The sequence below is a fragment of the Puma concolor genome, chromosome C1 (assembly GCF_028749965.1).
Source record: "Puma concolor isolate L17-30 chromosome C1, mPumCon1.1.hap2, whole genome shotgun sequence".
In the NCBI taxonomy this organism is placed as follows: Eukaryota; Metazoa; Chordata; class Mammalia; order Carnivora; family Felidae; genus Puma; species Puma concolor.
The window spans coordinates 196,648,046-196,674,374 of record NC_141674.1 but is presented as its reverse complement, the minus strand read 5'-3'; the positions used below and the strand labels follow the sequence as shown (position 1 = coordinate 196,674,374).

General features: G+C 36.9%; 1 protein-coding gene across 2 annotated transcripts in view; it reads left to right on the top strand.

The window, feature by feature from the left end:
• Positions 1–26,329, top strand: part of ACADL (acyl-CoA dehydrogenase long chain) — a 46,458-nt gene that overhangs the window by 6,241 nt on the left and 13,888 nt on the right. The window contains exons 3-8 of one of the 2 annotated variants that reach the window (XM_025935394.2): positions 1,910–2,047; positions 3,815–3,979; positions 11,172–11,238; positions 16,182–16,346; positions 17,392–17,493; positions 18,588–18,701. In XM_025935394.2, coding sequence (XP_025791179.1) covers positions 1,910–2,047; positions 3,815–3,979; positions 11,172–11,238; positions 16,182–16,346; positions 17,392–17,493; positions 18,588–18,701 — 751 coding nt within the window. The remainder of the gene's footprint in view (positions 1–1,909; positions 2,048–3,814; positions 3,980–11,171; positions 11,239–16,181; positions 16,347–17,391; positions 17,494–18,587; positions 18,702–26,329) is intronic. The other variant, XM_086719530.1, reaches the window with a different exon arrangement.

Here is a 26,329-nt window from a genome sequence, read left to right as displayed (position 1 = left end):
TACTTTTTTGACCAAAACACTGTAATTTCTATGAAAGTAGGATTTTGCTATATTTCTAAAATTCATTCACTGCCAGCAATTTACTATAATTAAAATGTTTTTTAAAACATTTTTAAATATCTTCCATTAAGATTTCATTAATGCTTTCGCTATAAAAATGACCAAAATTAGCTAAACCTAATGCCATGACTAGTCTTTGGTGAAAAGCAACTATTTCTAAAAAGAAAGAAAAAGAAAGAAAGAAAGAAAGAAAGAAAGAAAGAAAGAAAGAAAGAAAGAAAGAAAGAAAGAAATTTATTATGGTACACTCTAGGAGAATCTTTTTTGTTCATTACTCTACTGATTCGAAACTTTGTTCCAGAAAAATTATTGATGAAGATTTGAAGTAAAAATGATAGAAGTTGACAGATTTGAGATTAATGATAAAAATGTTTCCAAAGCTAATTTAGGCAATATGTACATCAAAACATACATGATAATCAAACTCTTTTAAAATTTCTTGAAGCATCTGTGTTTCCCTTTCATCAGTATCTTCAAAAATATACAGGGGCGCCTGGGTGGCGCAGTCGGTTAGGCGTCCGACTTCAGCCAGGTCACGATCTCGCGGTCTGTGAGTTCGAGCCCCGCGTCAGGCTCTGGGCTGATGGCTCAGAGCCTGGAGCCTGTTTCTGATTCTGTGTCTCCCTCTCTCTCTGCCCCTCCCCCGTTCATGCTCTGTCTCTCTCTGTCCCAAAAATAAAAAAAATTAAAAAAAACAAAACAAAAAAAAAAACGTTGAAAAAAAAATATACCTCATTTTTGGTAAGTATATCTAACTCGCACTTAAAAAAATAAAACAAAAATTATCAGATTCTTTATTTCCAACTAGCTCTTTCCTCATCATGCCTGTCTCATTTTGTAAAAATGTTTATTTATTTTGAGAGAGAGAAAGAATGAGCGAGCGCACGTGTGAGCAGAGCAGGGGCAGAGGGAGAGAGGGAGAGAATCCCAAGTCGTCAGCACAGAGCCCAATGCAGCGTTCCATCTCACAAACTGTGAGATCATGACCTGAGCTGAAATCATGAGTCAGACACTTAACAGTTTAACGGACCTCACCACCCAGGCGCTCTGCTATTCTTGTTTTTAAAAAAGCAGAGGTTGCACAATCTTATTCGAATGTCTACTCTTTTCAGAAGTTCATTGGACAGCAGTTGTGCTGCAAGATGCTTATGTGCTTCTGTTGTTCCAACTTAAACTGTAATAAGATTGCCTGCTCTTGTCACCTTTTTATGTGCTCATCCCGTTAAGTTCAGCACTTTAAGGAAATATACAGAGGGCTATTGCCTTTATAGGATAAGTTGGACAAATTCCCATGACTATATGACACAACTAAGATTCCATCTTTTTTTTTTTTTAATTTTTTTTTTCAACGTTTATTTATTTTTGGGACAGAGAGAGACAGAGCATGAACAGGCGAGGGGCAGAGAGAGAGGGAGACACAGAATCAGAAACAGGCTCCAGGCTCTGAGCCATCAGCCCAGAGCCCGACGCGGGGCTCGAACTCACGGACAGTGAGATCGTGACCTGGTTGAAGTCGGACGCTTAACCGTCTGCGCCACCCAGGCGCCCCTAAGATTCCATCTTAAGGGGACCAGCTGAGACAAACTGTACCCATGAATGTCAGTACATGTAATTTGTAGGTCTGATGAAAAGTCAAGGGAGGAGAACAGTGGCAAATATGAAGAAGTAAAGAAGAGAATAAGGAGAGAAATGATGAAAGAGTCCAATGCAAATAGAAAGTTATGGCCAATGTCAACAACAATTACCTTAAAGGAACATTCCTGTACAAGATCATTCATAAATTCAAATTATGACCATTTAAATAACATGAAAAAAGCTTCTCTGATTTTAAAATGTTTGCTATTTGCAGATGGGAGAAAGCTGGAGAAGTGAGCAGGGAGCTTTGGGAAAAAGCTGGCAAACAAGGACTTCTCGGTGTCAATATTGCAAAGCATCATGGTGGTATTGGTGGAGACTTGTATTCAGCAGCTATAATGTGGGAAGAACAGTGAGTATGCAGACATTTGAAGTGGAATCATGTTTTGTAAGCACACTGCTCACTTTTCTGAGATGATAAAATATGCTTTCTAATCTTATAATATTGAAAACTAAAATGCGAATGAATATGTGTATCATTTGCACATTTTTAATGTGTGAAGATAGGAAAATGCCCTATTAAGTTATTAAAATAGTTGCTGCTGAAAATCAGAGATTGCTTCATTTCTAATTGCCTTATGTGTTCATTTTCTTCTTTTAAAAAAAAAAAAGGTGGAAAAATATCCCCATCAAATATACTTAAAGTTTAATATATAAGAAGAAATAAAGATTTCAGTTGATGAATAGGCAAAAGATTTGAACCAACAGTTCATCAAAACAAAATACAAATAGGTTCTTTTATTTTTTTATTAAAAAAAATTATTTAATGTTTATTTATTTTTGAGAGAGAGAGACACACACACACAGAGTGTGAACAGGGGAGGGGCAGAGAGAGGAAGACACAGAATCAGAAGCAGGCTCCAGCCTCTGAGCTGTCAGCACAGAGCCCCACAAGGGGCTCCAACTCACGAACCACAAGATCATGACCTGAGCCGAAGGAGGATGCTTAACCAACTGAGCCACCTAGACACCCCCAAATAGGTTCTTCTAGATGAAAAAAGCTCACCCTTACTGCCAATCAAGTGTAAATTAAACTAACCTGGAGGTTATCATTTTGAGTATTTGCAAAAGTCAGTGAAAATTCAAAATCATAATACCCTCTGCTGAAAAGGTTGCCGTGAAAACGGCATACTCACACTATTAGTGGCATTATAAATTAGAACAATAAATGCTTTGGTGAAGCATTCACCAATTTTCATTCAAAAAATGAAAATGTTTCTGCTCTTTGATCCAGGGCATCACTTTGGAGAATTTATCTTAAGGAAATAATTTAATAGAAAAAAGAGGAGCTATGTACAGAAATCATTGTCATGTTAGATCGTAAACATCCAAATATGGAAGCAATCTAAATGTCTGGTATTGGGAGAATGAATAAGTAAATTATAAAAAAATGTAAATTATATTACATAAACAATTTGGAATACTTTATAGCTATTTCAGATTATTGTTATGACAACATGTAAAAAAAAAAAAAGGACTTTTTCATGCCATATAATAATAAAAAAAAAAATAGTTAACGAGATGCCTGGGTGGCTCAATTGGTTAAACATCCGACTTCGGCTCAGGTCATGATCTCACAGTTTGTGAGTTTGAGCCCTGCATCAGACAGGCTCTGTCCTGACAACTCAGAGCGTGGAGCCTGCCTTGGATTCTACGCCTCCCTCTCACTCTGCCCCTTCCCCGCTTACACTCTGTCTCTCTTTCTCAAAAATAATAAACACTTAAAAAAAATTAGTTAAGTACAAATTCACACCACGACTGCAACTATATTAGAATATATGCTTATGGGCAAAGGTAATTTGTCAAAATGAAAACAGTTGCTATGTTAGGGTGATACAATTGTAGGTGATCCATACTTTGAAATGTTTTATCTTTTAATTCACTAGGTAAGTTCTCATGGAGCTCTGTTACAGTACTGTCAATATGCAAAAATTAAAAGATTAGTAAAAACAAAGAGAAAATCCTCAGGAGCTCTAGGTTTGTGGGAAGACAGGCTATTGTGACACAATGTGATAAGATTTAATAATTTGTTGTTCTTTAGTTGAAAATCAAAGAAACGGAAAGCAGAACAAAATAACTATTTTGTGCTTTAAATTTTCTTCTTTTTTCTCTCTCTAAGAGCATATTCAAATTGTACAGGCCCAGGTTTTAGTCTTCATTCAGATATTGTCATGCCCTATATTGTAAACTATGGCTCTGAAGAACAGATTAAGCACTTCATCCCCCAGATGACTGCTGGGAAATGTATTGGCGCCCTAGCAATGACAGAGCCTGGGGCTGGAAGGTAAATCAACATTGATTTGGTTTTGATTTTTGGAAGCAGTGCCCTAACAGCAAATATTTTCTCAGTACTCAGTTCATACAAATATTTGCGTGATGTATAAGGAAGGATACAAAGATTAACACAAGCTCAATTTACAATCTCAAGTAACTTCAACTTCTAGTAGGAAAATAAGGCCTTATCATATATAAAGAACAATAAAACATAATATATGCTGTTTTTCAGATATTAACATAGGGCAATGCAAATAAAGTGGTAGGGTATGACTAGAATTTGGAGCATGGTAGATTTTGGATGTGGTGTGACATTCACATGGCAATGTCCAGCAAAGATTTGGGATTCCGGATGCAAGCTGGGGTGGCAAGAATTGGAGCAATGAGAAAGAATAAGATCATTTATTCAGTCATTTGAAGGTTACTTACTAAGTGCCTGTAATGTGCCACATACACAGTGGTGAACTAGAACAGATGTGGTCTCTGTGCTTATTGAGGAGAATAATGAGAAACACATAAATAAATATATCCCTAATTATAAATTATGATAAGTACTATGAAGGGAACATGGTGCTATGCTAGAGACTAATGGTGTATGTGTGTTTGGTAGGAAAGGGAAAAATGAATTTAGATATGAGTGCTAGAGAAGGCCTATAAAAAGTGGTTACATGTAAACTGAGATGTGACAGCTTTACAATATGATTGAAATCTTGAATTGTGACACCTCCAGTTTTGTTTTGTTTTGTTTTGTTTTTCAAGATCACTTTGCTATTTGGGGTCCTTGGTGATTCTATACAAATTTTAGGATAGTTTGTTCCAGTTCTATGAAAAATGCTATTAGTATTTTGATAGGGATTGCATTAAATCTGAAGATTTCTTTTCGTAGTATAGGTATTTTAACTGTATTTGTTATTCCAACCCATGACATGGAATGTCTCTCCGTTTCTTTGTGTTGTATTGAATTTCTTTCATCAGTGTTTTATAGTTTTCAGAGTATGGGTCTTTCACCTCTTTGGTTAAGTTTATTCCTAGATATTTCATTATTTTTGGTACAAGTATAAATGGGATTATTTTCTTAATTTCTCTTTCTGCTGCTTCATTATTAGTATACAGGAATGCAACAGATTTCTGTACATTGATTTTGTAGCCTGCAACTTTACTGAATCCATTTCAGTTCCAATACATTTTTGATGGAGTCTTTAGGGTTTTCTATATATAGTATCATGTTATCTGTAAATAGCAAAAGTTTTACTTATTCCTTACCAATTTGGATGCATGTTTATTTCTTTTTGTTGTCTAATTGCTGTGGCTAGGACTTTCAGTACAATGTGGAATAAAAGTGGTGACAGTGGACAGTTCTGTGTTGTTCCTGACCTTAAGGGAAAAACTTTTAGTTTTCCCTCATTGAGTATGATGTTCACTGTAGGTTTTTCATATGACACTTTTATTATGTTGAGATATGTTCCCGCTAGACCTACTTTGTTGAGAGCTTTTATCATGAATGGATGTTGTACTTCGTCAAATGGTGTTTCTGCATCTACTCTTTCTCTTATTGAGGTGATTTATCACGTTGATTGGGAATAACATGGTAAATGATTTTTTTAATGTATTGTTGGATTCGTTTTGCTAGTATTTTGTTGAGGATTTTTGTATCTATGTTCATCAGAGATTTTAGCCTGTAGTGCACGTTTTTTGTGGTGGCTATCTGATTTTGGTATCAGGGTAATACTGACCTCATAGAATGAATTTGGAAGTGTTCCTTCCAATTCTATTTTTTGGAATAGTTTCTTTTCATGTTTATTTATTTATTTGTTTGTTTGTTTATTGAGAGAGAGAGAGAGCATGCGAACACAAGTGGGGGATGGGCAGGGGGGGGGGGAGAGAATCCCAAACAGGGTGCCAGCACAGAGCCCAGCACGATCCTAAGATCATGATCTGAGCCAAATCAAGAGCTGGATGCTTAACCAACTGAGCCACCCAGGTGCCCAATATTTTTTGAAATAGTTTGAGAAGAATAGGTATTAACTCTTCTTTACATGTTTGGTAGAATTTGCCTATGAAGCTGACTGATCTTGAACTATTGTTTGCTGGAAGTTTTTTGATTATTAATTCACTTTCCTTGCTGGTAATTGCTCTGTTCCAATATTCTATATTTTCCTGCTTCAGTTTTGGTAAATTATATGTTTCTAGGAATTTATCCATTTCTTCTAGGTATAAAATTTTCCATATCTCTTACAATTGTTTGTGTTTCTGGGGTATTGGTTATTTTTCTTCTTTCATTTGTGATTTTGTTTATTTGGGTCTTCTTTTTCTTTTTCTTTCTTTGTTTCTTTCTGTCTGTCTGTCTTTCTGTCTTTCTTTCTGTCTTTCTTTCTTTCTGGATGAGTCTTGCTAGAGGTTTATCAATTTTGTTCATGTTTTCAAAGAGGCAGCTCCTGGATTCATTGATTGTTCTATTGTTTTGTTTGTTGTTTTTGTTGTTGTTTTAGTTTCTATATTATTTATTTCTGCTCTATTATTTCCTTCCTTCTCCTGGTTTGGGGTTTTGTTTGTTCTTCTTTTTCTAGCTCCTTTATGTGTAAGGCTAGATTGTTTCTTTGAGATTTTTCTTGCTTCTTCAGGTAGATCTATAATACTATACACTTCCCTCTTAGAGTTGCTTTTGCTGCATTCCATTGTGTTTTATTTTCATTTGTTTCTATGTACTTTTTGATTTTTCTTTGATTTCTTATTTGACCCATTAATTGCTTAGTAGCATGTTATTTAACCTCCCTGTATTTGTGCTCTTTCTAGATTTTTTCTTGTGGTTGATTTCTAGTTTCATAATGTTGTGGTCAGAAAAGATGCGTGCTATGACTTTGATCTTTTTTAATTTGTTGAAACTTGTTTTGTAGCCTAATATGTGATCTATTTGGAGAATGTTCCAGTTATATTACAAGTCATATTACAAAGCTGTACTAATCAAAATAGTATAGTACTAGCATAAAGATAGACACATAGATCAATGGAATAGAATAGAAAACCCAGAAATAAACCCACAATTATATAGTCAATTAATCTTTGACAAAGGTGGAAATAATATACAATTAGAAAAACTCTCTTCAACAAATGGTGTTGCGAAAACTGGACAGCTACATGCAAAAGAATTAAACTGGACCATTTTACCCTATACATGAAAATAAACTCAAAATGTATGAGACCTTAATGTGAGACCTGAAACCATAAAAATCCTAGAAGAGAGCACAGGCAGTAATTTCTCTGACATCAGCCATAGCAACATTTTTCTAGGTATGTCTCCTGGAGCAAGGGAAATAAAAGCAAAAATAAACTATTGGGACTACATCAGAATACAAAGCTCCTTTGCAGCAAAAGAAACAATCAACCAAACTAAAAGACAACTCACTGAATGGGAGAAGATATTTGCAAATGACATATCCAATAAAAGATTAGTATCCAAAATACATAAAGAACTTCTACAACTCAACACCCTAAGACCAAACAATCCAATTTGAAAATGGGCAGAAGACATGAACAGATATTTATCCAAAGACATACAGATGACCAACAGACACATGAAAGGATGCTCAACATCATTCATCATCACAGAAATGTAAATCAAAACTACAATGAGATATCACCTCACACCTGTCAGAATGGCTAGGTCAAAAAACATAAGAAACCACAAGTGTAGGTGACGATGAGAAAAAGGAACCTTCATGCATTCTCGGTGGGAATGCAAACTGGTGTAGCCACTGTGGAAAACAGTATGGAGGTTCCTCAAAAAATTAAAAATAGGACTATCCTACAATCCAGTAATTGCACTAGTAGGCAATTACCCAAAAATTACAAAAATGCTAACTCAAAGGAATATATCTCCCTCTGTTTATTGCAGCATTATTTACAATAGCCACATTATGGAAGCAGCCCAAGTGTCCATTGATAGATGAATGGATAAAGAGGTGGTATATATTTATGTACTTTCGAACATTTCTTAGCCGTAAAAAAGAATGAAATCTTGCCCTTTGCAACAATATGAACAGAGCTAGAGAGTATAATGCTAAGTGAAATAAGTCAAAGACAAATACTGTATGATTTCACTCATATGTGACATTTAAGAAACAAAACAAATGAGCAAAGGGAAAAAAGAAAGACAGAGAGAGACAAACTGAGAAAAAACTCTTAACTATAGAGAACCAACTGATGACTCACCAGAGGGAGGTGAGGGGGATGGGTGAGATAGGCAATGGGGAGTAAGTAGTGCACCTATCATGATGAACACTGAATAATACATAAAATTATTGAATCACTATATTGTATACCTGAAATTAATGTAACACTATCTGTTTACTAGAATTAAAATTAAAACTTAATAAATAAAATAAACACCTATATTACTACATTAAAAAAATAATACAGTGAGATGTGACAAATGAGAAAGAACCAACTGCAAGAATGGAGGGGAGGAGCTTCCACATAATGGGACCTGATCCTCAAGGATGACAAGGAGAGCAGACAGGAAACCTTGGGCATTATGCTTCCTTTGGAACTGTACAAAAGGCAGCCACAGAGACAAAAGGATGGAGTCTGAAGGAGATCTACACCAGTGCTCTGTCGTGAGCATGAGGTGAAGTGACTTTGAAAAGGTGATAAGACAGGAATGAAAAGTTAATGTCGAGGCCACAAAAATGTTGAGGGTTGAGAAAAGGTCATGGCAGGCCACTGGTGGTGATCTTTTGATTGTCATTTCAGTAGAGAGGAGAGGCTACTTTGGAAGAGAGTTGGGTATTGAGAAATCAGATGTAGAGAACACAGAGTAATCTTTCAGAGTTTGTGGTGAAAGAGAGTGTAAAGAGAGACAGTACTGTGCTGTGACAGGCCAGCACAGTAAGGGGAAGGGTTTATGTTGAAGGGAACAGCAACTTCTAGGCCAACGGGAAACAGGCAGTGCAGAGCAACAACCTAAAGGTGTGGCAGAAGCAGTAATTGAAAACCCAAGGCTTGTTTCTGCAAAGATCAGGCCCTCATGTTTTACACTGCTTTTCTGACACTGCTGTTTATTTTTAAATGGCTTAGCACTCCATGGTGTGACTTGGCAACATGCTTAAATTGTATTTCTCCTTCCCAAATATAAACCTATAATTACAGGCCAATCCTGATTCTTAGTTTTTCCAAAGGTAAAAGGTTTTTGTTTGCTTCTTTTGCCTAAAAATGTGATCTAAAAGAAATAAAAATTTAATCTTCCTTTGCTTTTAAGTTAGATAATTTTTCTAAGATAAGTGACTGACTGACCAAAATTTGGATTACATCATGCTAGCTCTGGAACAGTATGTTCCTGTTCCAACCCACTGAATGCTAGTTCTCACTTAGAGGCAATATAAATCAAAGATCCTAACTTGTCCCCAACTTACACAAGCAAACAAAGGCTGATTGATTTTTGCTTATTTAAATTCTCTGTCCTCATCTGGGGTTAGGTGAATATGCTTAAGATGGAAACTGAGAAGGAGAATGGAGAAAAGAGGCAGATGGTTTGGAAGGCTGGTATAAGTGATGGAAAGGTAGCAAATTGGTCAGGTATTTAGAGACGAGCAAAGGGGCCATATGAGTGAGTGCAGGAGTGAAGGAAAACGGCAGATGCAGAAGAGTGTTTCCAAAAGAAAGAAAGAAAAAGCATGTGGGAGAGAAGGAATAAAGATGGGAGATGGTTTGTTGTGCCGGATTTTAGGAACAACTTGGCCACTCTTACATTCTTGCTTTCATTTGGCCTTCACCAAAGAGGGTGGAGTTTGCTAGAAAAGATTCAGACTATCCCTGCCTCTTTTCCTTTCCACGTACATAGGAGACTCCCTAATGTGTAATTGTGTGTATTTGTATGATACCTTAACATTTTGTATCTTTCATGTTGATTTTCTGTTTGGACTATCACAATAATCTATATGAAGATATACTGTGATTCCTATGTAAAGGAGAACAGAACATGAGAAATGAAGTATTTTAACCAAACTCATAGAGCTAACCTATGATGACATTGGATCCAGAGTATTCTGACACCAGCTGTGTGATTGTGGGTGAAATCTCTGAACCTCAATGTCTGTATCAGTGATACTTACTTAATACGATTATTGCAAGGGTCTGAATTCTTGGCAATACTATAAGTAGTATATATTTTAGTAGTATATTTTTAATATTCCATGTTTACCATTCAAGAGCTTTTTTTAATCCACAAACTGAGCTGTGTCATTACCTTTGTTACTTTTGATATGTCCATGTATAGAACAAGTATTTCAATAAGCCATGTATTGATTTTAAGAACTAATATTTCATACTGACTTACAATATAAAGACCATATTCAAGAAGAAGAATCAGAAAAAGTGATGTAGACTATTTATACCTGATGGTATTCATTGTAGGATATTTATGAAAATTGAAAACTAAGTATTCAATAATAGATTGTTTTTAAAAAATGATAAAGCTATACAATGTAATTCTATGCCATTGATAGAAATGAAATTATAGAAAAGCATTAGATATTATTAAGAGGTCAAAATCATATGTATGGCTCTGGTTTTATAAAAATACGTATATGTGTGTATCTATTTTCACTGAAAAATTCTGGAAGGATGTATTTTAGAAATGTTTATTCTAGGAAGTAAGTTTTTTTTCAGTATTTTTTCTTTGTCAGAAATATTGTCTCTCTTTTGTATTTTAACTATGGATATTTGTTTATTTTATACTTAGAAAAAATAATCTATCCCACTTTTAGAGCAGTCTTGTTAAGGGAAGCATTTGAGACGTAAGTCTTTTAAATAGCTAACTTTTGATCAATAGAGATAAGGGAAGGAATCAAGGTGAATAGAGGGAGGCAGATATATGGTGGCAAATAATTTCAAATATAGTGGGCTTTGAGATGCTATCTGAGTCCAATTTGGGGATCTACTTGGGAGTTTTTATGCTTTATAAAATCTGGCTACTTTATGTAATCTTAATCATATATTCATTTGTGTAAGCGGTTTAGAATATAATACATCAGATGTGGTTTTTCAGTGCATTTGTGTGAACATTCTTAATGTTAGTTAGAAGTCAATTCTTTTCATAGTATGAACAGTTTGAATTAGCACATTATATGCATACTTATACAACAATACTTGAATAACTCAGTTTTTACCAACTAATGAATTTTCCTTCATTATTTAAAAAATTATAGTGATTTGCAAGGAATAAGAACAAATGCCAAAAGGGATGGGAGTGACTGGATTCTCAATGGAAGCAAGGTATGTAAAGAGGGGCTCCCACAGCCCTTCTCTCCAGAGTCCATGCCACAAGTAACAGTGTCTCAAAGACTGCTCATTATTGATTGTCTCATTCTATGGACTCATGTAAGAATTGAATTTACTTAAGTTGTTTTGTTTGGGGGACAATGTGAACTTTGCAGCATTTATATTACATGAGATCTGTTCTTCTTGTATGTTCCATTTTACATGCTCCCCTCACTATTATGGCAAATGTTTTACTGTCCAAACCGCCCTTATCAAGCCGGAAAAGGGGAAGGAGAGGCTCACATTGTCCAAATATGAGACAAATGATAATTAATAAACTTGATGTTTGTGAAAAATTGGAGATAAGATTTTCTTATAAATATCAAGAAGACTTTCAAAAGTTCTTAGGAAAGAAGGATAGCTTTGATAGAATTTGAGAGCCTTTCAGTCCTTCTGAGAGTCACATCAGCCTAGATGAATTGGAAAGCCCCTCCAGTTAAGGTTACAGATGGGCTTAGGAGTAAATATATCCCTTAGAATCTAATATCACTGATGACAGAGGATTTTGTTTACCTAAAACTGTGTCTCGTATACACTCAGTAAATATTTATTGTTGACTGAGTGTTAAGTGAAGGAAAGATGTTTATTTTCTGCAACTAAGGAGGTCTTTCTGAAAATTGTTTCAAAGCCTGTTGAAGAACTAATTTATGTTTGTTTTCTTTGAATTTTTTTAAAACTTCTAATTAGTTTTAGACTAATACCTTTGCATTTACAAAATCACAAGTTTGAATGTTGTGCTACTGTCAAATTGCTCTCAATTTTGTAAACAGCCTTGATTTCTGTACTTACGTTGTCAAGGACTAATAGCAGTTTGTGGACTGGAATGGGTCTGAAGAACACATTTTGAGCAGCCCAGGTCTAAAGACCATTTCATAATCTAGTTTCATAGTTGTTATACAAAAAACCAGTATTTGTGGTGTCAAATAAATTTAGAAAATGTGTGCAACTTCTCACTCTTTGACATGCTAATGTGCATTATAAACCTCTAAAAGTTTGGTATAGTATGTCTTATGCCCTAGGAAATTATCTTTATAGATTGAGTCACTAGTATTTTCCCAAACATAGTTTTTGTCATAGACTCTAGGTCTGGCGTTCTCTCTTGTCCAGCAAGAGAGCAGATGCAGGATTGAAATGTGAGAGAGGCTAATGTCAGGGAGGAGACGAGAGTGCCGAATAAGGGTGCTTGCTCCGTTTTTATTAGGATCAGAAGACTTACAAGCGTGATGGACTTACACAAAGAGACAATGAAATCATGAACATGAACTCATGGGCATGAGGGAAAGGGCGTTTTGAAGATATTCAGTGTTAGGGTTTGGGTCAACACTAAACCTGGAGCTGGGTGGAAAGTTGTTTACAGCAGACATGAGGCACCACCTCTGTTTACCTAAACTGGCCTAGGGAACAAGAAGGACAGAGCATGCTACCTCAGGGTCAGCAAGGCATCTTTCTTTTGCTAATTAGCTCCAGCTCTGGGCAACTTCATCCTCCTGTGGTCCAAAGTCCTGTTTTCCTGTTTTTGTCCTTCCTTCCTGTGAAAGCAGCTTTCTGTTACTGTACTAACTTGGGGGGGGGGGGGCATTTTCACCCTGAATACCTAATCTTGTTTACCTCATTTTGGATGATGAAAACATCCTGAGATTTCCTATTCCTATACCTTTCTCCTATACTGGGGGCCTTTGCAACCTATTTACCTAATTTTGTTTACCTAATCTTATTTAGCCAAACTTGGGTGTGTTCATTCTGTGGGTTTCTAATTCCTTATGCCTTGTTAAGCCATCAGTGCAACCTCAGGGAATTCCTAAGCTTATTCCCCACAACTGTTAGAAATTTTAGTCTAAACTATTTGTCTTAAGGATTATAGTAAACATGTATAATAAAGATTATAATAAAGATGATTCCAGTATAATAATCACTTAACTCTGCACACAGAGGGCCACAGAAGACTAAGATATTTGATCAAATGGGAAACACATTCTCTTATGACTCCAGCTTTGTTAGCAGTTCTTCTGTGGGAACCACCCAAGAAAACTCCACTGACTATGTCCAAACCTCTATTAGAAATAACAAAAAATTGAAAGGAAGCAAAAGTAAAGGAATAAGTAAGTGAATATAGTACCTCAATAAGATGACCTAAGGGGTGCCTTGTGGCTCAGTAGGTTAAGGATCAACTCTTGATTTTGGCTCAGGTCGTGATCTCACGGTTCGAGAGACCAATCCCTGTGTCTTGGGATTCTTTCTCTTCCCTCTCTCTGCCCTTCCCTCCCCCCCACCCACAAATAAATAAACTTTAAAAAAATGACCCTAAGATGTGCCCATCAAAGTGTTGACACAAAGTTTTTAATGGCTTAGGAAAATAATTAAGTGAAGAGATCATATTAACTTCTATACACCTAGATTTCAGCTAAGTAACAAAATGCACATACATTTCAACTATGTTAAAAGGAAAAAAAAACAGAAAGGAAATTCATAATGATATCTACATGACGGACTTGAGGATTTTTTTTCTCTTTTCTTTATAACAATATACTATATATAACGTCTACAATGAACTTATAAACATTCAATACCCAAAAAAATGATGGCCCTCAGTAGGGATAATCCCAGCCCTATTAAGAGTTTTGACTGTCATAATTAAGAACGAAATTGAGACAGTCCTTTTACAAAGAGAATTTTCTTAAAGGAAAGCAGTCATACTGGAAATACTCGCCTTCTGTTGGACTCTTGCAGAAATGGTTCAGAATCGATTAACCTTCTTCCATAATTGTGTCTAAGAGAAACTGTTGAAGAATTCTATTCACTTTTTCCAAATTGAAGTCAGAGTGTTAAAGTGAACAATTTTTTTCGTATAAACAGCTCCTCCCTTCCTTTCATTCCATTGTTTGTCTTTTATCTATAATAACGTCTGTTAATATATGTCTGAGGCTGTGGATTTAGAGCTTATAGACACTAATCCCTGGACATGCGATTCAGAACAGAAAAGCACTATTTCAGCAATTCAACTGTGCACCTACACAGATGGTCATTATTCTCTTAGAAAAATATGAAATTGGGAGACCTAAAAGGTTTTTGAGCAAGTGGTATAATGGAGCAATATTGTAGAAAAAAATACATTGGCCATGATGTATAATTTTTTTTTCTAGGAACACATTTTTCTCATTTATTCAGCAAACATCCTTGAAAGCCTTCTATATGCCAAACACTACTCTAAGCACTGATGATAGTCCCTGCCCTTGAGGAGTTCCTTGTAGAGAGAAATGTTGAGGGTCTCTGATTGTTGTGTCACTTATAACCAGGCCACCACCACGGCCTTCACTTGCTATCATGTAGACAACACTAACATCATTGGCTTATTTCCCATTATTTTTATGTACAGCACTGTGGATTTGAGAACATAAATCTTATAAAGGGCATAGATGTTAGGTGATAGAAGTAACTGATGCCATTTTATACTCCTACTATTTCAAAGGGATAGAGACAAGAATAGATCATTTGAATACAGTTTGATAAATGCTAAGATGATGGTGAATTCAGAGTGCTTACAGGAGCTCTTAACCTGGCCTGGAGAATTTGGGAAGACTTTAGTCCAGAATGGTAGGATGTATCCTAGCAGCATTGGGAAACAGCCACCCAGTGGAGGAAACAAGATTTCTGAAGACACATAGGTAAAGAAGACCTTAGAATAGAAAGGATAGCAATTAGTTCAGTGGAGTTGACCTGAGGACAGGGAATGAGAAAAATGAGATAAAAGATAAGGTTGGACTGATAAGCTAGTGCCAGTTTTTGATGAGTTTTATATGTCCTTCTAAAGGTTTACAGTTTATCCTGAGGCCTATTACGAGCTATTCAGAGATTTCAAAATATGAAAATGATATGATTAGATTGCATTGTAAAAAAGGTCTCTGAGATCATGATGAATAATAGAGGTGCAGGGACATCAGTTGTAGGAACTTAAGAAATGATGAGGCCCCGAAATAAGGTAATGGCAATAGAAGAGAAAGGAAGTGAGTGGATTCATAAAGTATTGAAATGGATTAGAGAGAATTAGAAGTCAAATTGAATATGAAGCAAGATGATAACATGATTTTTTTTTTGGCACCATTCACTGAGATAGGAAAAATAGATTTATATTCAAGATTAGTTAAGAGTTAAGGGTAGGAAAAGATATGTTCTGCCCATGAGTCATCAGGCGGACTCTCCAGAGGCAGGTAGGTATACAGGTCTGAAACTTAGCAAGAAATTTCACTTAAAGATTTGGAGTCATTAGCAGATAGATGGTAATTAAAGCCATGGAAGTGCTTGAGGTGACCCAAGAAAGGCACAGAATAAGTTAATAATTTGTGCTGGGTATATCTGTTTGATAAATAAATATCATCTGGTAATCTCATGTCTCTTATTTAGTATGTTATTTTATCCCTCTTTAATCATTATCTCCTTATTGAGGCCATTTGGAAAGAAGTAGGCCATCCATCATCAAAATCAAATCCATGCCTTTTCAAAAACTGTTGTGAGAGTACAAATACTTTAATGTTGCCATTTAGAACAGATTCCTTTTTCTCATTTTCAGTTTCTTTCTAAAATATAGTTTATCATATAGTTATCATAGAGTATTTTGCTTTAATTTAGAAAAGACATAATAAGCTCTGTTCATTATTTACAGTATTAATTATGGAATGAAAATGTACTGACTTCATTCTTTGAAGCAATGGGTTGTTTTCCCTGTACTTTTTAATAACCTCATATATGAATAATCAACACTGAAGATATTTGGATAGAGTACAAAGAGAGGCATAAAGCATGTCTTGTCTGGTTTAGTCTTCTTGAATATACTTTCCTCCCATCATGACTTAAACATCGACCTGGTTTATTGTGAAGTGTCACAGTAAATTTGGGGTTTGCAGGTATTCATCAGTAATGGGCAGCTAAGTGACATTGTGATCGTAGTGGCAATCACAAATCATGAAGCTCACTCTCCTGCTCATGGCATTAGCCTTTTTCTGGTGGAAAATGGAATGAAAGGATTTATCAAGGGACGAAAGCTACATAAAATGGGACTAAAAGCCCAGGTAAGTCACAATATGAATTATTAATTATAAATAATTGCGTGTACTCAAATATACTTTATAGAACTACATGTAGCAAATCATACCTTCCTATGCCAGATTCCTAAAATATGCTTTTCAGAAATGGAAAGAGAGGGGTGCTGGGAGGCTCAGTTCATTAAGTTTCTGACTCTTTTTGTTTTGTTTTTTTTTAATTTTTTTTTCAACGTTTATTTATTTTTGGGACAGAGAGAGACAGAGCATGAACGGGGGAGGGGCAGAGAGAGAGGGAGACACAGAATCGGAAACAGGCTCCAGGCTCTGAGCCATCAGCCCAGAGCCTGACGCAGGGCTCGAACTCACAGACCGCGAGATCATGACCTGGCTGAAGTCGGATGCTTAACCGACTGCGCCACCCAGGCGCCCCTCTGACTCTTGATTTCAACTCGGGTTATGATCTCACAGTTTGTGAATTTGAGCCCTGCATCAGGCTCTGTGCTGTCAGCATGGAGCCTGGTTGGGATTCTTTCTCTCCCACTCTCTCTCTATCCCTCCCCCACTCGTGCTTGCTCTCTACAAACAAACAAATGTTAAAAAAAAAAAAAAAAAAAGAAAGAAAAGAAATGGTAAGAGAGATTTATTCCATTTATCTAAATTATCTCTGTTGTTCAGCAGTGGAAGTGAATCAGCATATTTTGAATATCTGCTTCAGAAATGGCAAAATTATATGTTAATAGACCTTCTATTAAATTGATTGAAGAAAATTATGGAATAAAAGCAGAAAATATTTTTCTATTATTTGGTAATTATTTGGTAGCTTTTTTTCATTACCAAAAGGAAAAATGACAGTGTATTGCAGTGGGAAAGCCACAAATTTTTAGAATCAAATGGATCTGGGTTTGAATCCGTGGTTTATTACCTACTAGATGTATTCATTAACTACTCCAACTTGGCTTCCAGTTTCTTTTGTTCTTCTTTTTGTTTTCTTAAATGGAAATAATAGTCACCTCATTAGAGTGTTGTGAGATTTAAGTGAGATCATTCTGTACTTAATTGTGTGATCCCTTAGGATACTGCAGAATTATTCTTTGAGGATGTACGGTTACCAGCTAGTGCCCTACTTGGAGAAGAGAATAAAGGCTTCTATCACCTCATGCAAGAACTTCCACAGGTCAGAATTATTAAATATTCCATCTTTTGATTAGTTAATAAAGTGGTATGAAATAGAACTATGTAAATTCGTGCATATAAAACTTGTGACATAGCCAATCATTTGAGTAAAGTTAAAGTTGAAAAAAACCCTGACTTCTTGGGGTGCACGGATGGCTCAGTCAGTGAAGCATCTGACTCTTAATCTCAGCTCAGATCTTGATCTCAGGGTCATGAGTTCAGGCCCCACGTTGTGGGGTGTGGAGACTACATAAACCAACCAACCAACCAACAAAAAACCTGAGTTTTGTAGCCTAGATAAGTAAATAACTGAACTCAAGGATATCCAATCAAAGCTTATAAATGACTAGGAAAATTAGGTATTTTAGTTCTGTGATACCTTCTTACAATGATTTTAGCTTCTTAACTACAAGTCAAGAATTCTTATCTCCTTGTAAGGAAATATCAGCCAAAATATTTGGCAGAATTTTTTTTTTTTTTTTTTTTGATGATACCAAGGAATCATCATACCGGAAAGTTTTAGTCCATCATAGTTAGCTCTCACATCTGTGTTTTTGGAGTGTGGTGCCTATGTGATTGTTGAACCTCACATGCCAGCATAGAAACATAGGTGCGTTTGTCTAGTGATTGCCACAGCCTGGGCTAAATTGGGGACAAGGTTAGGAATACTGCCATGGAAATAGAATAGAATATAAAAATCACCAGCAAGATGGATTTAAACTGACCATGGATACTAGTAGGCAGAATTTAACCTATCCGCTTTAAAAGGTTGATTTCCATAGACCTATTAGAATATCAATAAATAAAAGTCAACAATTTCATATTTCTTTTCTCATAGATGACTGATGAAGGAATTAAATAAATTTTGTATATATGTATATGTAGTAAAGACAGACATTTATAAAAATAAAGGATTTGTTTTAAAGAATTACTATGGCTATGTCCAATATTCTTATAAATCTATGGGAGCATTTTTTTATAGAATTAAGAAATAAATTAACTTTTAGGAGTTTTATAACGATTATTTATTGAATTTATTATCATCAAAATCTTGTGGAATTAGAATGATGCTTAAGACCTAATTTTGGGTTATAGGAAAGGCTAGTGATTGCTGAAATGGGACTTTCAGCCAGTGAATTCATGTTCGAAGAAACCAGGAATTACGTTAGACAAAGAAAAGCTTTTGGGAAAACACTTGCACATCTACAGGTAAGCTTATTGTCATGATTTAGTATTGAGCGACATCAGTTTCCTCATCTAAACACAAATATGGAATAACTCTCATAGAGGTGGTATTAGAATCCATTGAGGTGGATGAGACCATTGAGGGATAAAGAGTAGAGAGTAAGATAAGAGGTCCTAGGACAGAGTCCTGAGAAAAATTTAGTATTTAAAGGTGGACTAGTAGGGAGAAACCAGCAAAGACAACACAGAATGAAGGACTAGAAAGAAAAAAGCAAATCAAGCAAGTAGAGTCACAGAAGCTAAGAGAACAGGAGATTTCAAGTAGGCAGGAGTAGGGCCACAGGTTGCTTAAAGGGAAAACAAGATGAGAATCAAGAGTGCCCATTGGACATTGCAATAGGGAGCTGATAACGGACTAGAGTGTGGTTGCACCAGGCCAGAGTAAGTAAAGGGGTAAATAGAAATGAGGAAGTAAAGATACTGATGGCACACAGCTCTTTCCTGAGTTTGGCTGTGAATGGTAGGTAGGTTACTAGGGAGTAAGAAGACGATGGTGGGTGACAGAATCTTGGGGTCAAGTGACATACTTGTAAGATTTAAGGTTTTTTTTTGTTATTATTAGGATAAGAATGCTGGAAGCACTTTTTTTTTTCATTTTTTAATGTTTATTTGTTTTTAAGTGACAGAGAGAGAGCAAGCAGGGGAGGGGGAGAGAGAGAGCAAGCAGGGGAGGGGGAGAGAGAGAGAGGGACATAGAAGCTGAAGGCAGGCTTCAGGCTCTGAGCTGTCAGCACAGAGCCCGTCATGGGGCTTGAACTCACAAACCTCAAATCATGACCTGAGGTGAAGTTGGTTAGGAGCTGACTCTTAACCAACTGAGCCACCCAGGTGCCCCTGGGAGCATGTTTTAATACCTAGAGAAAGGATTTAGTAAAGAAAGAAAGATTGTAGATATGAAGAAAACTGCTATGATATTTGAGAAAGAATCAGGGTGTGGGTGCGAAAGCATATGGAAAGGTAGTCCTTCCCACCTCCACCGCAGAGGTGTTTGCTCCGTTGTGACGGGAAGAAAAGAGGAAAGAATGGGTATGGGTTCAGTCAGACACTTAGCTCTGTTGGTAGAAAATTGCAAAAGCTCTTTATGAAGACTTCCATTTTCCTTAAATAACATAGGGAAACTCAGCTCTTGAAAAAGAGGTGACTGGGGCGCCTGGGTGGCGCAGTCGGTTAAGCGTCCGACTTCAGCCAGGTCACGATCTCGCGGTGCGTGAGTTCGAGCCCCGCGTCAGGCTCTGGGCTGATGGCTCGGAGCCTGGAGCCTGTTTCCGATTCTGTGTCTCCCTCTCTCTCTGCCCCTCCCCCGTCCATGCTCTGTCTCTCTCTGTCCCAAAAATAAATAAACGTTGAAAAAAAAAAAATTTAAAAAAAAAAAAGAAAAAGAGGTGAGTGAAGGGGGCATGCAGGTGTCCATGGAGAGAGAGGAATATTTGAGATACCCTTTCAAAGTAAGAGACTGAACTAACTAGACAAATATAATAAGGCTGTGAGCAGTAGTGAGCAGTATTGAGGACTCAGATGAGGTTAATGATTATGGGTGTATAGTGGTACCTTCTGCTTTTTTGTGTTTTAGATTTACTAGAAGGATTTAGCTATTGATGATCAAACACAGAGAAGGTGGATGATTGTTTAAGGTTTTGCAAGGAAGTTTAAGGTTTTTGCCAAAAAACTCAGCATAAGGTGGCCATAATCACTAACCATGCCAATCAAATATTAGACTCTAGTTTCTTCTTAAATGAAAGAAAAGTTTATAAACAATTTAGCCATAAAGTTGCTTCAACATTTTGCCAGCAAAAAACCTGGAGTTGGAAATCTACCTAAACAGTTTCAAGTGGAATGGCTTATGAAGGGCTTTGTGAAGGGCAAGGCGGAGATGAAACACTTTGATAGCCTTTGAGGACCAGCTTTATGGAATTAACTTCAGTCATTTTTAAGTCCTAGCTCAGCCACTTGGATCTCCATGGTCTAGTCAGGTTGTATGATCTCTCTAGGAAGCATTTTCTTATTTGCAAGATGTGAATGATATCCGTAGCTACCTTATAGAATTGCTGTGAGGATTAGCTGAGATAATATACACAATGTGGTCAGAATATTGCCTGGCAAATTTAGCACTCATTACAGTTTGCTATTTTTACCTTACATAATGTCGTCTTCTATTTTGTTCCAATAAAGGGAACCTACTCTGTTGTTCATCAACATAACTTTTTTCCATTCTGAAAAAGCTTCTTTAGGTCCTAACTTTCTTATTGGCATAACAGATCCAAAAATAGTTGTTCTGAATCTGTAAACATGAGGCACACACTTTAGAAAACATTTTTAAAAAGTAGTATGACTTGACTTTCCTAAATTGTGATTTCCTTAAGAGTAAGGATTTTAGGGTTGCCTGGGTAGCTCAGTCGGTTGAGAATCTGACTTCAGCTCAGGTCACGATCACACCGTTTTGTGAGTTCAAGCCCCACATCGGGCTCTGCACTGACCCTGCGGAGTCTTCTGGGGATTCTCTTTTTCTCTCTGCCCCTCCTCAGCTTGTGCTCCGTCTCTCTCAAAATAAATAAATAAACTTAAAGGAAAAAATAATAAAAAAATTTTTAAAAAGAGTAAGGATTTTAGAGGTACCTGGGTGGCTCAGTCAGTTAAGCATCTAATACTTGATTTGGGCTGAGGTCATGATCTTGCTGTTCAGGAGTTCGAGCCCTGGGTCAGGCTCCACACTTCAGTGCAGAGCCTGCTTGAGATTCTCTCTCTCCCTGTCTCTCTCTGCCTCTCCCCCACTCGTGTTCTCTGTCTCTCAAAACAAATAAATAAACACTTAAAAAATAGTGAGAAGAATTGACTTTATACAAAAACAGAGTGAGGATTTTATACTGTAAATTCCTTTTAATTTGCATATCATTGGGGCGCCTGGGTGGCGCAGTCGGTTAAGCGTCCGACTTCAGCCAGGTCACGATCTCGCGGTCCGTGAGTTCGAGCCCCGCGTCGGGCTCTGGGCTGATGGCTCAGAGCCTGGACCCTGTTTCCGATTCTGTGTCTCCCTCTCTCTCTGCCCCTCCCCCGTTCATGCTCTGTCTCTCTCTGTCCCAAAAAAATAAATAAACGTTAAAAAAAAAATTTTTTTAATTTGCATATCATTAATTTATACCTATGAGTGATTCTAGGTGATTGCCCTCTTCCCCTCAGGCATTTAGAACCCCTCAGGAGGTGGGGTACACAGCAACTGGGGGTGTGTTTGGTATTTAGTGCTCTGGAGGCCAGTATGGTTAAATGTCCTGTAATTCAGAGATAGTTTCCTATAGCAACTAATTGTCTCACTCAAAATGCCAATAGTCTCCCTTTGAGAAATAGTGATATACATAACTTATTCCATTTTGTTTCACTGAGCAAATATGTATTGACTGCCTTCTAAAGGTTAGATGCTGAAATGTAATTTGATAGGTGTGATTCTGAAAATACACACTATAAGCTGCTAGCAATATGAAGTGGTATTACTCTGTGACTTTCGGAACTTTACCCAAAGTGCGTTATAGGCATACCTCGGAGGTATTGCAGGTTCTGTTCCAGAATATCACAATAAAGCGATTATAATGAAATTTTTGTTTTCCTAGTGCATATAAAAGTTGTGTTTACACTATACTGTAGTCTATTAAGTGTGCAATAGCATTATGTCTAAATGGCGTCCATACCTTTATTAAAAAATACTTTATTGCTAAAAAGTGCTAGCCATCATCTAGCTTTCAGTGAGTGGTAATCTTTCGCTGATGGAGGGTCTTGCCTTCATGTTGATGGATGCTGACTGATCAGGGTGGTGGTTGCTGAAGGCTGGGTGGCTGTGCCTTTTTTAAAAGACAACAACAAAACTTGCAACATCAACTGACTCTTCCTTCAACAAACAATTTCTCTGTAGCATGCAGTGCTGTTTGATAGCATTTTATACACAGTAGAACTTCTTTCAGAATTGAAATCAATCCTCTCAAACCTGATGCTTTATCAACTAAATTTATCAACTAAATTTATGTAATATTCTATATCTTTTGTCTTCTTTTCCACAATCTTTGCAGCATTTTTGCCAGGAGTAGTTCCATTTCAAGAAAACCAATTTTTTTTATGCATCCATAAGAAGCAACTCCTCATCAATTAAAGTTTTATTATAAGATTGCGGCAATTCGGTCATATCTCCAGGCTCCACTTCTTTTTTTTTTAAGCTTATTTCTTTTGAGAGAGAGAGAGAGGTGTGTGCACAAGCAGGGGAGGGGCAGAGAGAGAGAGGGAGAGAGAATCCCAAGCTGTCAATGCAGAGCCCAATGTGGGGTTCAGTCCCATGAACTGTGAGATCATGACCTGAGCCAAGATCAAGAGTTGGACACTCAACTGACTGAGCCACCCAGGCACCCGCGGGCTCCCGATTCTAATTCTCTCGCTATTCCCACAACATCCCACAGTCACTTTCTCCACTGAAGTCTTGAATCCCTCAAAGTTATCCAGGAAGGTTGGAATCAACTTCTAAAACTCCTGTTAATGTTAGTATTTCAGTCTCTTCCTATGCCTCATGAATGTTTTTCATGGCATCTGGAATGGTAGATTCTTTCCAGAAGGTTTTCAATTTACTTTGCCTGGATCCACTAGAGGAATCACTATCTATGACAGCTACAGCCTTATGCAATGTATTTCTTAAATAATACAACTTGAAAATCAAAATTACTCCTTAATGCATGGGCTGTGGAATGGATGTTGTCTTAGCAAGCATGAAAACAGCATTAATCTCATTGTCCATCTCAGTCAGAACTCTTGGGTGACTGGGTGCATTGTCAACGAACAGTAATATTTGAAAGGAATTTTTTTCCTGAGCAGTAGATCTCAACACTGGGCTTAAAATATGCAATAAGCCAAACACGTTGTAAATAGATGTACTGTCATCCAGACTTTATTGTTCCAGTTCTAGAGCAGAGGCAGAGTAGATTTAGCATAATTCTTAAAGGCCCTAGGATTTTCAGAATAGTAAGTGAACATTGGCTTCAACTTAAAGTCACCAGCTGCATTAGCCCCTAATAAGAAAGTCAGCCTGTTCTTTGAAGCTTTGAAGCCAGGTATTGTCATCTTCCTAGCTGTGAAAGTCCTAGATGGCATCTTCTTGCAATGTAAGGCTGTTTCATCTACATTTAAAATCTGTTGTTTAGTGTGGCCACCTTTGTTAATTATCTTAGCTAGAATTTCTGGATAGCCTGCCTCAGTTTCCACATTAGCGCTTGCTGCTTCACCTTGCACATTTACGTTATGGAGACGGCTTCTTTCCTTAAGCCTCATGAACCAACCTCTGCCAACTTCAGACTTCTTCAAGCTCCTTACCTCTCTCAGCCTTCATAGAATTGAAGAGAGTTAGGGCCTTGCTCTGGATTAGGTGTTGGCTTCAGGGGATGTTGTGGCTGGTTAGAGCTTCTATTTAGACCACTACAACTTTCTCCATATCAGCATAAGGCTTCTTCACTTTTTTATCATTCATGTGTTCACTGGAGTAGCACTTTTAATTTCCTTTAAGAACTTTCCTTTGCATTCACAGCATGGCTAACTGGCACAAGAGGCCTGGCTTTCAGCCTATCTTGGCTTTTGACATAAGTAAGCTTAGTTGTTTCCAGCTTTTGATTTAAAGTGAGAGACGTGTGACTCTTCCTTTCACTTGGACACTTAGAAGCCATTGTAGGGTTATTAACTGGTCTCATTTCAGTATTGTTGGGTCTCAGGGAATAAGGAAGCTCAAGGAGAAGGGGAGATGGGGAACGGCTGGCCAGTGGAGCAGTCAGAACACGCACACGTATCGATCAAATTCGCCATCTTATATGGGCGTGGTTCATGGTGCCTCAAAACAAGAAGACGAGTAACATCAAAGATCACTGATCACCATGACAAATATAATGATAGTGAAAAAGTTTGAAATACTGTGAAAATTACCAAAATATGACGCAGAGACACGTGAGCAAATGCTATTGGGAAAATGGCACCAATTGACTTGCTCCACAGATTTGCCACAGACCTTTCATTTGTAAAAAATGCAACATCTGCAAAGAGCAATAAAACAAAGTGTGCCTGTAATAGCTTTTGCTTCTGAAAACCAACCATCACCACCTCACGCCTTTGGCCCTGTTATGGACACTATAAAAAGTAAATCAAATAGGCATATTTTCCATCCCCTTGGAAATCTACATCTCCTTTTATGGAATTCATATTAAATTACAATAAAGATGACTATGATATTACCCAGATTGTTTATAGCTCAGAACGTTAAATATGATTTGACATTTGACCATGAAGGAAATAGGAAACTCGTATAATGTTTTCCCAGAGAAGAAAAAAAGTCCGTAATATGTGTATTTGACTAATATATACTAAATAAATACATACACTTTGACAGCAAAAAGAGAGAATATAGTTTTAATCTTTTTCAAAGCGAGCGCTATTTTATGAAGCACTACCTTCTTTCAAAGGGAGTTTACCAAACTGTCACTAGGTGGCAGTAGTATCACTTCCACCAGTGTACTACGCTACCTGTAGTCTGGTTTTTCAAGTAAATTTATTATGTTCTCAGATTTCTGGGATATTTCTTCTAATCTTTCTGCTTTACTGAAATAAGGATCTTTGAATATTTTAATAGTCAATCTAGGAATGTATTCAAAGAAGATGAATGACCAATATATGCTTACACCTCCTATTCTAGAGCTTGGTACACTATTGTTCCAGTTATTAATATGAAATAGAAGACCTTTAAATGTTGTATTATACTTAGCCAAATGTCATTTTACAATCATTTAACTATTCAGTTTCCTTTATCTTTGTTATGCTTGAATTTTGAACATTTGGGGCCTTTCTGACCATTTCAGTGCATTTCACAAAAAAATCATTTTCTTTGTAGAATGGAGACCTAACCATACTTAAGTTGCAATTATTATAAGATTTTTATTCCTTTTCATTCATTCAAATATGGAGATATTTGATGTCACATCTTATGATTTTTCCATGGAATAGACAATAAAATGGTAAAATTCAGTTATTAAATAATGATAATGACTGATTTGTTACATTGTTCCCATGTACTAGACACTGTGCTAAATGGATTATCTTGTTTTTTTCTTCACAACTCTCTTTATAAGCATTCTTTTTACCTTCATTTTACAGATAAAGAGATTGAGGCATGGAGAGGTTAAGCAAGTTTCCCAAGATTACACAGACATTATAACTCTGAAAACTACACTCTTTTTTTAAATCTTTTCTTAAATTTTAACGTTTATTTTTTAGGTTTATTTATTTATTTTGAGAGAGACAGAGACAGCGTGAGTGGGGGAGGGGCAGAGAGAGAGGGAGACAGAATCCCAAGCAAGCTCCCTGCTGTCGGCGCAGATCCCAACGATGAGGGGCTCGAACTCACAAACCTGGAAGATCATGACCTCAGACAAAACCAAGAGTCAGATGCTTAACTGACTGAGCCACCCAGACACCTCAAATGTTTATTTTTGAGAGAGAGAGAGAGAGAGAGGGACAAAGCACAAGCTGGGAAGGGGCAGAGGAGATGGAGACACAGAATCTGAAGCAGATTCCAGGCTCCGAGCTGT